This window comes from Mandrillus leucophaeus, unplaced genomic scaffold (assembly GCF_000951045.1).
Source record: "Mandrillus leucophaeus isolate KB7577 unplaced genomic scaffold, Mleu.le_1.0 Scaffold670, whole genome shotgun sequence".
Taxonomy (NCBI): Eukaryota; Metazoa; Chordata; class Mammalia; order Primates; family Cercopithecidae; genus Mandrillus; species Mandrillus leucophaeus.
In genome coordinates, this window is record NW_012107253.1 from 502,192 (window position 1) to 514,998 (window position 12,807).

The 12,807-nt window shown below is 37.3% G+C and overlaps 1 protein-coding gene across 5 annotated transcripts in view; it reads right to left on the minus strand.

Moving 5' to 3' along the window:
* The window catches only part of NSF (N-ethylmaleimide-sensitive factor), a 164,549-nt gene that overhangs the window by 48,772 nt on the left and 102,970 nt on the right, over positions 1–12,807 (minus strand). For all 5 annotated transcript variants that reach the window (XM_012001929.1, XM_012001930.1, XM_012001932.1 and 2 more), the window contains 2 exons: positions 5,582–5,677; positions 931–1,087 (listed from right to left, as the gene is read on the minus strand). In XM_012001929.1, coding sequence (XP_011857319.1) covers positions 931–1,087; positions 5,582–5,677 — 253 coding nt within the window. The remainder of the gene's footprint in view (positions 1–930; positions 1,088–5,581; positions 5,678–12,807) is intronic.

The window sequence follows — 12,807 nt, forward strand, 5'->3', positions numbered from 1 at the left end:
CAGTCATGATGATGTAGCTTCACTGCTTAAAATCCTACAAATGGCTTTCCATTGCCCCTAAGATAGTCTAAATCTTTAACATGGCCTACAAGGTTTTATATGAACTGGATTCTGTCTGCTTCTACAGTCTCATGTCAGGACAATCTTCCTTTCTGTTTCAAGCTCCTTCCTGCCCAGGACTTACATGCTCTGCTTCAAACATCTTCCCCAATGACTTTGCCTGGCCAGAGTCTCCTCACTGGTCAAGTTATGGCTTAATATGTTTCTCTCAGGGAGCTCTCACCCCCCAGACCTTTAAAGGTAGTTAGGTTCCCTTGTCATGGGGCCTCACTGAACTTTTCTGCTGTCATACTAATTATAACTGTAAATTAATTATTTGTGAATGGAATGTTCTTCCCCTTTTGTCTGTCTACTCAGTAAAATCCTAACTGGTCTTTCAAGGCCTAGATTAAATATCATCTCTAGTTTTCTCGACCACCCCTATGCAAAATGACTTGTATTCACACAACTTTACACACACACACTGTAGTCAGGAATTTCTTTACACTGCCTTTGTTCATGACCAGACTGAATGAATACTTGAATGTCTTTGCATCCCCAGCAACTAGTTGAATGACTAAAATGCAAGTACTCAGTAAATATTTATTTAATTGAATTGAAGCTATGTGGCATCATTCGGTGTATTAAGTGCCACAGAAATACAGATATAATCCTACAAGAAAACTAGTTACTATCATTCCTCAGTAACATTCTACCCCAAGAGAATTTTAATTTGTACATAATATTGGTACATAGACTGGATTACTATTTTCAGATCAAGAACAAGGTTAAAAATGGGAAAGAATTCAATTTTCTAGAATGTGCTTAAGGGCTTTTAAAAAATGCTGTTTTTCCTTTAACTTTTAATCCCATCTCCTCATTCGTCCTCACCTTCCAGAAGCACGCTGACCAATGGTGTGCGGTCACTGTTCTTAGTCTGCTGCACTAGCAGCTCCCCATCATCTAGAACTCGAGTAACTGGGTCACCCCATTTGATGATACCGTTCATAATGTAACTTGCATAATCCTCTTGGTTTGTGCCAAATGCCTATTAAGAAAAAGGACAGTTTAAAGCATTTTGAGCATTAGTGTTAAAAACTAAAATATTTAACAGTATAAAAGATGAGTTATAATTCGTACATGCTAAAGATATTGATCACTATCCCATATTAATATAAAAAGCCTGGAAAGCAAAACAACTTGTATAATTTATCATTTAACTTTTTTCCCAATAGGAAAAAAAAGGCTGCTTTGAATGACCTCATGGAATAAAAACAATGGATTTTAGGCTCAGAATCTACCAGAGCTCAAACCCTCATAATTCCTGACAGAAAGAGTATGTTCCAATGTGCTTATTTTTATCAACACTATGCAGTTTGAGGCTGTTCTGTTAAGAACAAAGGAAAAAAGAGATTATGGACTCAAAAATTAGAAACAGCGCAGTTGACAAATATACTACCTTAACACTGATTGCAGGTGCTATGGATTAACATGAGAATACGAAATGGTAATGAGAAGATCATGTTCACATCAACTTTGTGGTAGGGGACATAGTTAAATGGCACCAACGTAAGTTTATATGTGTAAATACAAGATTTAGGATGAGATAGAAATGAGCAGCTGTAATGAAAAGGATATAAAAGCAATTAATACAGATAATAATTCTATTTGTGTTCACTATATATTGGAGCTTAAATTGCACCCTTCTTTATTTTCAACTTTTAATCTCAAAGGTTATACCTCCCATCAAAACAGCTGCCAAAAGTAGTCAATAACTTTAGTATTTACAACTGAATTGGATTTTCACGAGGTTAACAGAATAGGAAAACATAACCTACCATATGTAAAGATCACGTACATGTAAAGATCATGTATCTTGAGAATTTCAACTTTTAAAATATCATCACATCCCTCAAAAAGTCAACTTTTGACTACCTGATGTATGGAATAGTTTTAACAGTTCTTTAGAACATGCACCTCACACAAAGCTGTTTTTGTAACACTGTCTCTGAAACAGTATCCAGCGATCTCATATCTCTATTACTTTGCCACAAAATAATTTTTCAGACCACTTTTTAGGTAGTCTCCTTGCATATACTGGTCCTTTGATTCCTGCATACAGAGGAAGGTCCTCATTCTTTGGCCTGGATATGGCAAATTCTGTAGTAGTGTAAAAAGTAATGATGAGCCTAATTCATACCGGCCGAATGGCTGTTCTAAGAAATTTTTACAGCTGGGCGCAGTGACTCAAGCCTGTAATCCCAGCACTTTGGGAGGCTGAGGCAGGCAGATCACCTGAGGCCAGGAGTTCCAGACCAACCTAGCCAACATGGTGAAACCCCATCTATACTAAAAATACAAAAATTAGCTGGCTGTGGTGGTGTGTGCCTGTAATCCTAGCTACTTGGGAGGCTGAGGTAGGAGAATCTCTCGAACCCGGGAGGCGGAGGTTGCAGTGAGCTGAGATCACGCCATTGCACTCCAGCCTGGGAGATAGAGAGAGACTCCATCTCATTTAAAAAAAAAAAAAATTATAGGCTGGCTTTTGTCTTTAATTTTTCCAGTTATATACTCCAAGCCTCACAACAGAAGCTTTAAGATACCTGAACCATAAAACAGTGACTCTCCCAAGATACATAACGTGTATATCTTCCTTACATATCCCATAACTTCATTTTTTTTTGTTTTATCCTCCAGACCCTTGCTGCAAGATGGGTGAACCTTGAGGACATTATGCTACATTAAACAAGCCAGTTACAAAAAGACAAATACTATGATTTCACTTATATGAGGTACTTAAGATTAGTGAAATTCATAAAGATGGACAGTAGAATGGTGGCTGTCAGGTGTTGCAGGGGAAGGAAAAAAGAATTATTGTTTAATGGGTATAGAATTTCAGTTCAAGAAGAAAAGAGTTTTGGAGATGGATGGTGGTGATGATTACACAACATTATGAATGTGCTTAATACCACTGAACTATACATTTAAAAATGATTACAATGGTAAACTTCATATGTATTTTAACACAATACAAAATTGAGAAAAAAGTATATAAAGAACTTGTATTAGTCAAATAAGCAGTACAACAGAAAAATAGGCAAAAGACTTGAACAGTATTTCACACAACACATGCGTGTGGTTAATTAACATATGGAGAAATGCTTAAGTTCTTAAGTAATAACCAAAATGCAAATCAAGACTGAAATGAGATCTCATTTTACACCCAACTGAACGGCAAAAATTAAATCTGAGGCTGGGTGCAGTGGCTCACACCTGTAATCCCAGTACTTTGGAAAGCCGAGGCAGACAAACAACCTGAGGTCAGGAGTTCGAGACCAGCCTGGCCAACATGGCGAAACCCCGTCTCTACTAAAAATACAAAAATTAGCCAAGCATGGTGGCAGGCACCTGTAATCCCAGCTACTCGGGAGGCTGAGGCAGGAGAACTGCTTGAATCTGGGAGATGAAGGTTGCAGTGAGCTGAGATTGCACCATTGCACTCCAGTCTGGGCGACAGAGTGAGACTTCATCTCAAAAATAAATAAAAAATAAATCTGATAATACCAAGTGTCAGAAAGGATACAGAACAAACGGATATTTTTCACAGTATTGGGGGCAGTGTTAACTGGTTCAACCACTGGGAAATGTTTTTTTAAAGCTGGACATTCATATATCCAACAACCCAATAATTTTATTCCTAAATAAGAGAAATTCATTCAAGAATGCTTATAACAAATCTGTTTTTAATAAAAAACTGACAACATTCACAATCAACAGGAAAACAGATGAACTGTGGTAGTCACACAATGGAATGCTATTCAGCATGAAAATGAATGATGTCTAGTTATAAGAAATCATATAGATCAGCAGTCCCCAACCTTTGTGGCATCAGGGACGAGTTTCATAGAAGACAATTTTTCCATGCAGGGGAAGGCGGTGATTTCGGGATGTTTCAAGTGCATTACTTTTTTTTTTGTTTGTTTGAGACAGAGTCTCGCTCTGTCACCCAGGCTGGAGTGCAGTTGTGCGATCTTGGCTCACTGCAACCTCTGCCTCCTGGGTTCAAGTGATTCTCCTGCCTCAGCCTCCTGAGTAGTTGGGATTACAGACACGCACCACTATGCCCAGCTAATTTTTGTATTTTTAGTAGAGATAGGGTTTCACCATATTGGTTAGGCTGGTCTTGAACTCCCGACCTCATGATCTGCCCGCCTCAGCCTCCCAAAGTGCTAGGATTACAGGCATGAGCCACCGTGCCCGGCCCAAGCACACTACATCACTACATTTATTGTGCACTTTATTTCTATTATTATTAAATTGTAATATATAATGAAATAATTATACAAATCACCATAATGTAGAATCAGTGGGAGCCTGAGCTTGTTTTCCTGCAACTATATGGTCCCATCTGGGGGTGATGGGAGACAGTGACAGATTATCAGGCATTAGATTCTCATAAGGAGTGTGCAATCTAGATCCCTCAGATATGCAGTTCACAACAGAGTTCATACTCCTATGAGAATCTAATGTCACCAAAGATCTGACAGGAGGTAGAGCTCAGGTGGTAATGCGAACAATGGGGAGTGGCTGTAAATACAGATGAGGCTCACTTGCTTGCTGCTTACCTCCTGCTGTGTGGCCCAGTTCCTAACAGGTCACGGACCAGTACTGGTGGTTGGGAATTCCTGACATAGATGACTCTTGGCAATAAAATATTTAATAAATAGCAAGTCCCAGAAAACTACATATACCATATCTTATTTTACACACCATGAAAATATAGACTAATAACAGTGTGTCATAAAGATTAAGACTAATCTTAATGGACCTGAGGTCCATTTAAGAAAGAAAACCAAACACACACTCTTTAAGAACTGGGACTTTCTACAATTTGTTTTTGTATTAACACAGGACTCTAACCAAAGTTACTCAAATGTTAGTAGTTGTTTTATAGGAAAATGGGTTAATAACCTTATACTGCATTCTAAAGCTCAACTATGACTATTTTGAATGCCTTTTAAGAAAACTGACACTTTTTTTAAGTCTTAGAAACTACAGTAGTCAGAGAAACTAAATGTATTGAGCAAGAAAAAGGGATGCCTTGGAGGAGGCTGAGGAGAAAAGAGAGAGAGAGGAGAAGGAGGATGTGAGCGTCAATTTTAAATATCCTAATGACTGACATATGGAAGTTGGACTGAATTTAGGTTTCTATAGTTTGGGATTGTATAAGAACCAATCAGAAAATTAGCTCTAGTTCAATATAAAGTAAAACAATAATTGGAAAGTCTCAAAACTGAATGGCCTGCCTTACAAGATGGTAAGCTTCCTATCACGAAAATATTCAGGTAAGTAATATCACCAGCCACTGGGATTATTATACAGATGTTTTGCATATTGAACATTTCCAATATTAAGATTTTCTCATTTTATGAAACTGCATATGCTATAACCTTCCATAATACTGGGTAAACGGCACTTATTTTTCTCCTGAGTTATTATCATTACTTTTTGGCCTATATATATACTCAATGGGCATACTCACTGGTTTGATATCATTCTCCAAAGAAGCAAGGAAGTCTCCTCTCGTCACCTGCAGGCTTTCTGCTTTCTCCATGTCCACTTCCACTTTAGTACTGGCCTAAGAAGAGATAAAAACAACATGTAAGGACTTCCAAGATTTAAGAATAGCTAAGAATATTTTCAGTTTAAGAACGTTAACTCTTGAGGATTAAAACGCGTATTTTCATACATTAAAAAATCTGAAATATTTGCAAATCACATATATAAGGGATTAATATCCAGAATACATAGAGAACTGCCAAAATTGAACAAGAAAAAACCAAATCAAAAATGGGCAAAGAACTTAAACAAACATTTCTCCAAAAAAGATATACAAATGGCCTTAAATAAGCACATGAAAAGATGTTCAACCTCACTAATCACTAGGGAAATGCAAATCCAAACTACAAAGAGATTTCACTTCATACTCATTAGGAAGGCTACTACCACAAAAACGCAGAAAATAAGAAGCGTTGGTGAGGATGCGGAGAAATCAGAACCTTTATGAACTGCTGGTGGGAACGTAAGTAAAATGGTTCAGTCACCGTGGGAAACAAAAATATGGTGGTTCCTAATAAAATTAAAAATAGAATTATCATATGATCCAGCAATTCCACTTCTGGGTCTATACCCCAAACAACTGAAAACAGGGTCTTGAAGAGATATCTGTACAGCCTTGTTCATGACAGCATTACTCACAATAGCTAAAGTGTGGAAGAAATCCATATGTCCAATGACAGAGGAACGGAAAAACAAAATGTGTTATGTACACACAATGGAATATTATTCAGCCTTAAAAAGAAAGACAATTCTGACATGCTACAACTTGATGAACCTTGAGGACATTATGCTAAGTTAAATAAGCAAATACCGTACAATCCACTTATATGAGGTTCCTGGAGTAGCTGATATCCAAGAGACAGAAAGTAAAATGGTAGTTGCCAGGGATAGGGAGAAGAAGGAATGGGGAGTTACTGTTTATGGGTATGGAGTTTCAGTCAGTTTTACAAGATGAAAAGAGGTCTGGAGACGAAAGGTTTAATGCCACTGAATTGTACATTTAAAATGGTTACACGGTAAATTTTATGGGTTTTTTTTGTTTGTTTGTTTTTGAGACAGAGTCTTGCTCTGTTGTCCACGCTGGAGTGCAGTGGCGCGATCTCGGCACACTGCAAGCTCCACCTCCCAGGTTCACGCCATTCTCCTGCCTCAGCCTCCCGAGTAGCTGGGACTACAGGCACCTGCCACCACGCCTGGCTAATTTTTTGTATTTTTACTACAGACAGGGTTTCACCACGCTAGCTAGGATGGTCTTGATCTCCTGACCTTGAGATCCACCCGCCTCGGCCACTCAAAGTGCTGGGATTACAGGCATGAGCCACTGCACCCAGTCAATTTTATGGCTATTTTAAAACAATTTTAAAAATTGGAATCAAAGAAAACACATCTCTCAAATTCACAAATATATATACCCTCTGAACAAGTCCACTTCTAGTAATTTATCCCATATATTCACAAATGTGTACAAAGTTACACGTACAAGTATACAAGTACAAGTGTACTAAAGTAACTTGTTATGAAAAAAGACTAGAAGCATATTAATAATGTCTACCAAGAGGGGATGTTATGTAAATTAGAACACATCTGTACCAAGGGACACTGTATAGCCATTTTACTCATGAGGAATGAGTAATAAAAAATACATACGGAGAGTAAGAACAGTGAAAACCCATACAAAAAGAAAATATATACAGACATGAAAACACAGTCATACTTGGCTGCGTATCAGAATAACCTCCAGAGCCTTCAGAGATATATAGGCACTCAGTTCCATTCCCCATAGCATTTTGATTTAACAGGTCTAATAGAGGGTCTTTATAGTTTTATCAAGTACCACAGGTGATTCTGGTACTGAACCAGGCTTAAGAACCATTACTCTAGGAAACCAAGAACCTAAAACTCTGATTTGTAATAATACGTTGTGCTTCAGAATCTATGTGCCAGCTCCAAATAGTCTGCTTACTGCACCTGGACCCAGCATTTAGACATCTGGAGAAGCATCAAGGCCTTTATCAGCACTTGGAGCTGCCTGGACCTGATGAGTGATTAAGATACCAACACGTGTTTTAAAGCGACTGGGCTCACTACCAATAGCACAAAGCAACACAATCTAATTTTTAAATTGGTATTATGGCTTTGAAAAAAAAAAAGCATCTTAAAAAAAAGCTGACTATGAAACAAAAGCATGTTAAATAAATATCAACCTCCCATCAATTATTATGAAATATGAGTCATATTTTTTTTTTTTAGGAAGAGACTGCGAGACAAATGAAATGACAGATTAAAAAAAAAGTCACCCTTGTGGGATAAAAAGAACTATGTCAGGAAGCTGGGTGAAGATGGCAAACAGAACACAGTTATTTATCTTCCTCTCCGCCCCAAATCCCACAAAATGACAGAAAGTGAGACAGAAAGGCTACAAAGCATGAAAGAAATATCCAGAAGTTTTAACTGTGATCTAACAGGATTCTCGGAAGGAGAGAACAGAAAGAGTCACAGAGAAGAAACAATAAAAGACAGAGGAGAAAAAAATTTCCTATAGCTGAAGAAAGGCGTGCCTCTGAAGTTTAAAGGGTTCAGTGAGTGATGACTGGGATAAATGAAAAGCAGCACACGATGTCCAGACCCACTGTTGTAAACTTTCAGAGCACCAAAGGTGAAGAGAAAGTCCTAGAACTTTTCTGAGGGACAAAAATAGGTTTCCTGCAAAGAAACCAGAATGAGATTGGTATGATAACTCTCACTGGCAACACCAGAAACTACAAGACAATGAAACCATGTCTTTGAAAAGATATTTGGATGGCTACCCTAGAAAATGATTCATTGTGTGCACAGGGAGGCAAGTAAGCATTTTCACAACAGTACTATTTTCAACAGCCACAACCAGAAATAATCCATATGTTAAATGAATTATTCATTAAGTCTATTTACTGAGTACCTACCAGACACCAAGCCTGTTCGAGGAACTGGAGTCATAGCAGTAAATAAAACGGAAAAGGTCCCTGTGTTCATGGATCTTATATTTTCCATTATGTGGCAATATTCTAGAATACTCTGCATTTGTCCAAGATAATGAAGGAGACTTACATATATTGACACAGAAAGCTATCCAAGGAATATTTGTAAGTGAAAAATGTATACTGCAGTATAATTCTATTAATGTTCATTTTTTTAAAAAAGCACACATGTATATGAATGTAAATATTATATAAAGAAAACAAACTTCAAAGATATATCCCAAATTCTGGCTAACTCTGGAGAGTGAAAGGAAGACAGTGTTAGAGATGGCCTTTCTCATTTTTCCCTATATGCTTTGACATTCTTGAATCTTTTACTAAAAGAATGCCATCATCTATAACTTCTATACTTTTGTAAAGAAAATAAGAAGTAACAAAGAGACAAATATTTTACTTCAATAGAACAATTAACATTTAAATTATTGGGCTGGGCACGGTGACTCACGCCTGTAATTCCAGCACTTTGGGAGGCCAAGATGGGTGGATCATGAGGTCAGGAGATTCAGACCACCCTGGCTAACACGGTGAAACCCTGTCTCTACTGAAAATACAAAAAATTAGCTGGGCGTGGTGGCGGGCACCTGTAGTCCCAGCTGCTTGGGAGACTGAGGCAGGAGAACGGCGTGAACCCAGGAGGCAGAGCTTGTAGTGAGCTGAGATTGCGCTACTGCACTCCAGCCCAGACAACAGAGCGAGACTCCCTCTCAAAAACAAAAACAAACAAATCAAACATAAACATTTAAATTATTAATAGGGCTTATATTGGCACATATGAGGCATTTGATAAATATTAATTGCATTTATTTGGCATTTCGAAGTTTAAATAAAGAAAAATCGGCCCGGCACAGTGGCTCACACCTGTAATCCCAGCACTTTGGAAGGCCGAGGCAGGTGGATCACCTGAGGTCAGGAGTTCAAGACCAGCCTGACCAACATGGCAAAACCCTCTCTCTACTAAAAATACGAAATTAGCTGGGCATGGTGGTGGGCACCTGTAATCCCAGCTACTCTGGAGGCTGAGGCAGGCGAATTGCTTGAACCTGGGAGGCAGAGGTTGTGGTGAGCTGAGATTGTGCCATTGTACTTCAGCCTAGGCAACAAGAGGGAAACTCCGTCTCCAAAAAAAAAAAAAAAAAACAAAAAAAAAGAAAAATGGTGTCACAGGAACCAAGCATATCCGTGAAAGAACTATGATAATTAATAATAACTGTCTATAGTTCTTCATAGTTTATAAAGTATGCTCATATACACTATCTAATTTCATCATATCACATTATCTCATTTCATACTTATACAAACTTGGAGGTTTTCATAAATTATAAAAGGCAGATACAGGATTTCCTTCCTAGGTACCCTTATATAGAAGTTTTAACTCTGATTCAAACTTTTTGATACATCTGAAAGGATTCTACAAGATACAAACTCTTAAGCCAAAGTGAAGACAGGAGCTCTGACCAAAACATTAAAATCTCAACAAAGCTACCAGCCTCACTTTAAACACCTCTTTCCTATACAGGTCTAGGTTTTTACCATAATATTTTGCATTCTGATTCTCTTATAGTAAAACTGAATTCAAATGACAGATACATACAGCAGTATGAAAGAAAAATCTTTCCCATCTTTCAACATTTGCCAAAAAATAAGATAGATTGCAGGACTGAAGCTGGTATAAAACTTGTCATTTTGCTAATTATTAAGAAAAGACTCACCCAATTAATTGCTAAGTCCTTTCTTAAAAGTGAATTAAGATGGGTGTGGGGAAGAAGTATTTCAGAACAAGCTGTTTTCAGCCACACAAGGAATTCTATAAATTACATAATTGTAAGCAATGAATATTCCAATTGCAAATTATTCCTACCTGCTCATTAAAATAAATTTTCTAAGGACTGCTCTTAGTTGACTTTTAGCATTTTATCAAAATTTGTAAAATCTTATTTTAAAAAGTCTATAATTCTGAATTTTTACTCATTCAGAAAATCTTTTCTCATTTGTTTGAATTAGCAACATTTTTCCTGCATTTTATTTGTAACAGCTAATCAATATAGAAGAGGCAGCATCTTTCAGCTTATACCTGCAGAAACTAATAAACTTGTATTTCAACACTAGCAAATATCAAGTGGTCACCCTTAAATTTCATAACCTTTTAAATCTGACCTTTCAAAGTTCTTATCATTCCTCTTAAATTAAGGGTAGAATGACCTTAATCAATCAAAAATTCTGCAAAAAAATAAGAAATTTTATGAAATTCTGTAAACATAACTTAGAGCTTTGACTCAGGTGGAAAGTGTGTGAGTGTACGTGTGTGTGTCCTCAGTTTATTTCCTCACAACAGATCAGAGAAAAAATTTGGGTTATGAATCTTCTCTACCTGAAGCAGAAATTCCTTTCAGGATAAAAACAACCAAATGTCACAGAATTTTAGTTGACCGCAATCATAGGTTCAAGTACAAATGATATGAACAACAGGTGTTTATGACCAGATTTTCCACTTGTTTCAGAAAACCTGAAAAAACAGTTTAACAGGAAAGACTTGTTTAGTCCACCTGACTAAATCTTTGTTTAGGCCTCAATCTTCTGAAAAGGAAGCAAAATAACACTAATAATGACTTTTTAAAATACAAAGAAAGAACATCATAACACTTATACGTTTTAAATGTTTTTAAAGTTCAGTAACAACTTTAAATTATGTTTCAATTTAAATATTTATTCATCAATCATGATTAGTAAAGCTCTAAACATCTATAGCAATGGAAGACTAAAACTGTATTTCTTTTGTTTAGCCAAGGACAAGTCACTGGAAAAATTGTCTTTAAAGACCTCTGACAATGCAGATTTTTAAAAATGCAGAAAATGAAATGTCAGTAATATTTCTTTTTGGGGGTAAGATTAGTGTCTTACATAGCTTTCTCATCCCCAAAGTGCCTACATAGTTATTCCACTGACATGGTGAAAAATTAGGAGCTGTTTGGTACAAGGAGTAATGGTCACAAGTCAATATATATCACCTGAAGCTTACAGCTAATTCTATCACATGGAAAAAAGTGATGAAAACAATGTGAAGTATTTGCACTACTGGTTACTTGCAAATCAGAAGGATAATATATTCTGTACAAGGGTGACAAACATTTTAGCTTTACAATTAGAAAAAGTGTAACTACAAAGAGTCAATAAAAATCAGAAATTCATCTATTAAAAAGGATGTACTGATATCCTCTCAAATCAGCTAATAATAAAAAATGGAGATAACTAGCATGTACAGAGTTTACAAGGCACTTTTATATAAAGTATTTGTTTTCATTCTCATAAAAATCTGATTAGATAGGTAGTATTTCCCCTTGACAGGTCAGAAACAAAAAAGTGAAAGAAACGTAATGCATAACCACACCTTCTGACTACGGTATCTGCGATCTTCCCACCATTCCTCACTGCCTCATAGGTAGATAAACCCAATATATGCTTGAAGAAAGCATGTTTCTTACTGAGACAATGGCTTAAAGTGAAATTTTGGGATGGGATTATTGTAGTTAAAATGACAAATAACTAAATAAGAGAAAAATTCCATGGCCAACGCATGTGAAAAATACAACAACTAGTAAACTAGTGACTGTGGATTATGTCAGGATGCACCCATGTGGTCTGAGATGAAAGAATAGTATGGTAGGGAGCAATTTTCACACAGTTTACATCATTTTTCTTGAAGTCACCATCTCTTCTTATTAAAACAGTACAGCATGGTGGCTCATGCCTGTAATCCCAGCACTTTGGGAGGCCAAGGCGGAAGGATCACGAGGTCAGGAGATTGAGACCATCCTGGCTAACACGGTGAAACCCCATCTCAACTAAAAATACAAAATATTAGCCAGGCGTAGTCGCAGGCGCTTGTAGTCCCAGCTGCTCGGGAGGCTGAGGCAAGAGAATGGCTGAACCTGGGAGGCAGAGCTTGTAGTGAGCCCAGATTGCGCTTCTGCACTCCAGCCTGGGCGAAAGAGCGAGACTCTGTCTCCAAACAAACTAACAAATGAACAAACAAAAAACAGTATAGCAAGAAGAAGAATAAAAACATAGCCGGGCGCGGTGGCTCAAGCCTGTAATTCCAGCACTTTGGGAGGCCAAGGCGGGCGGATCACGAGGT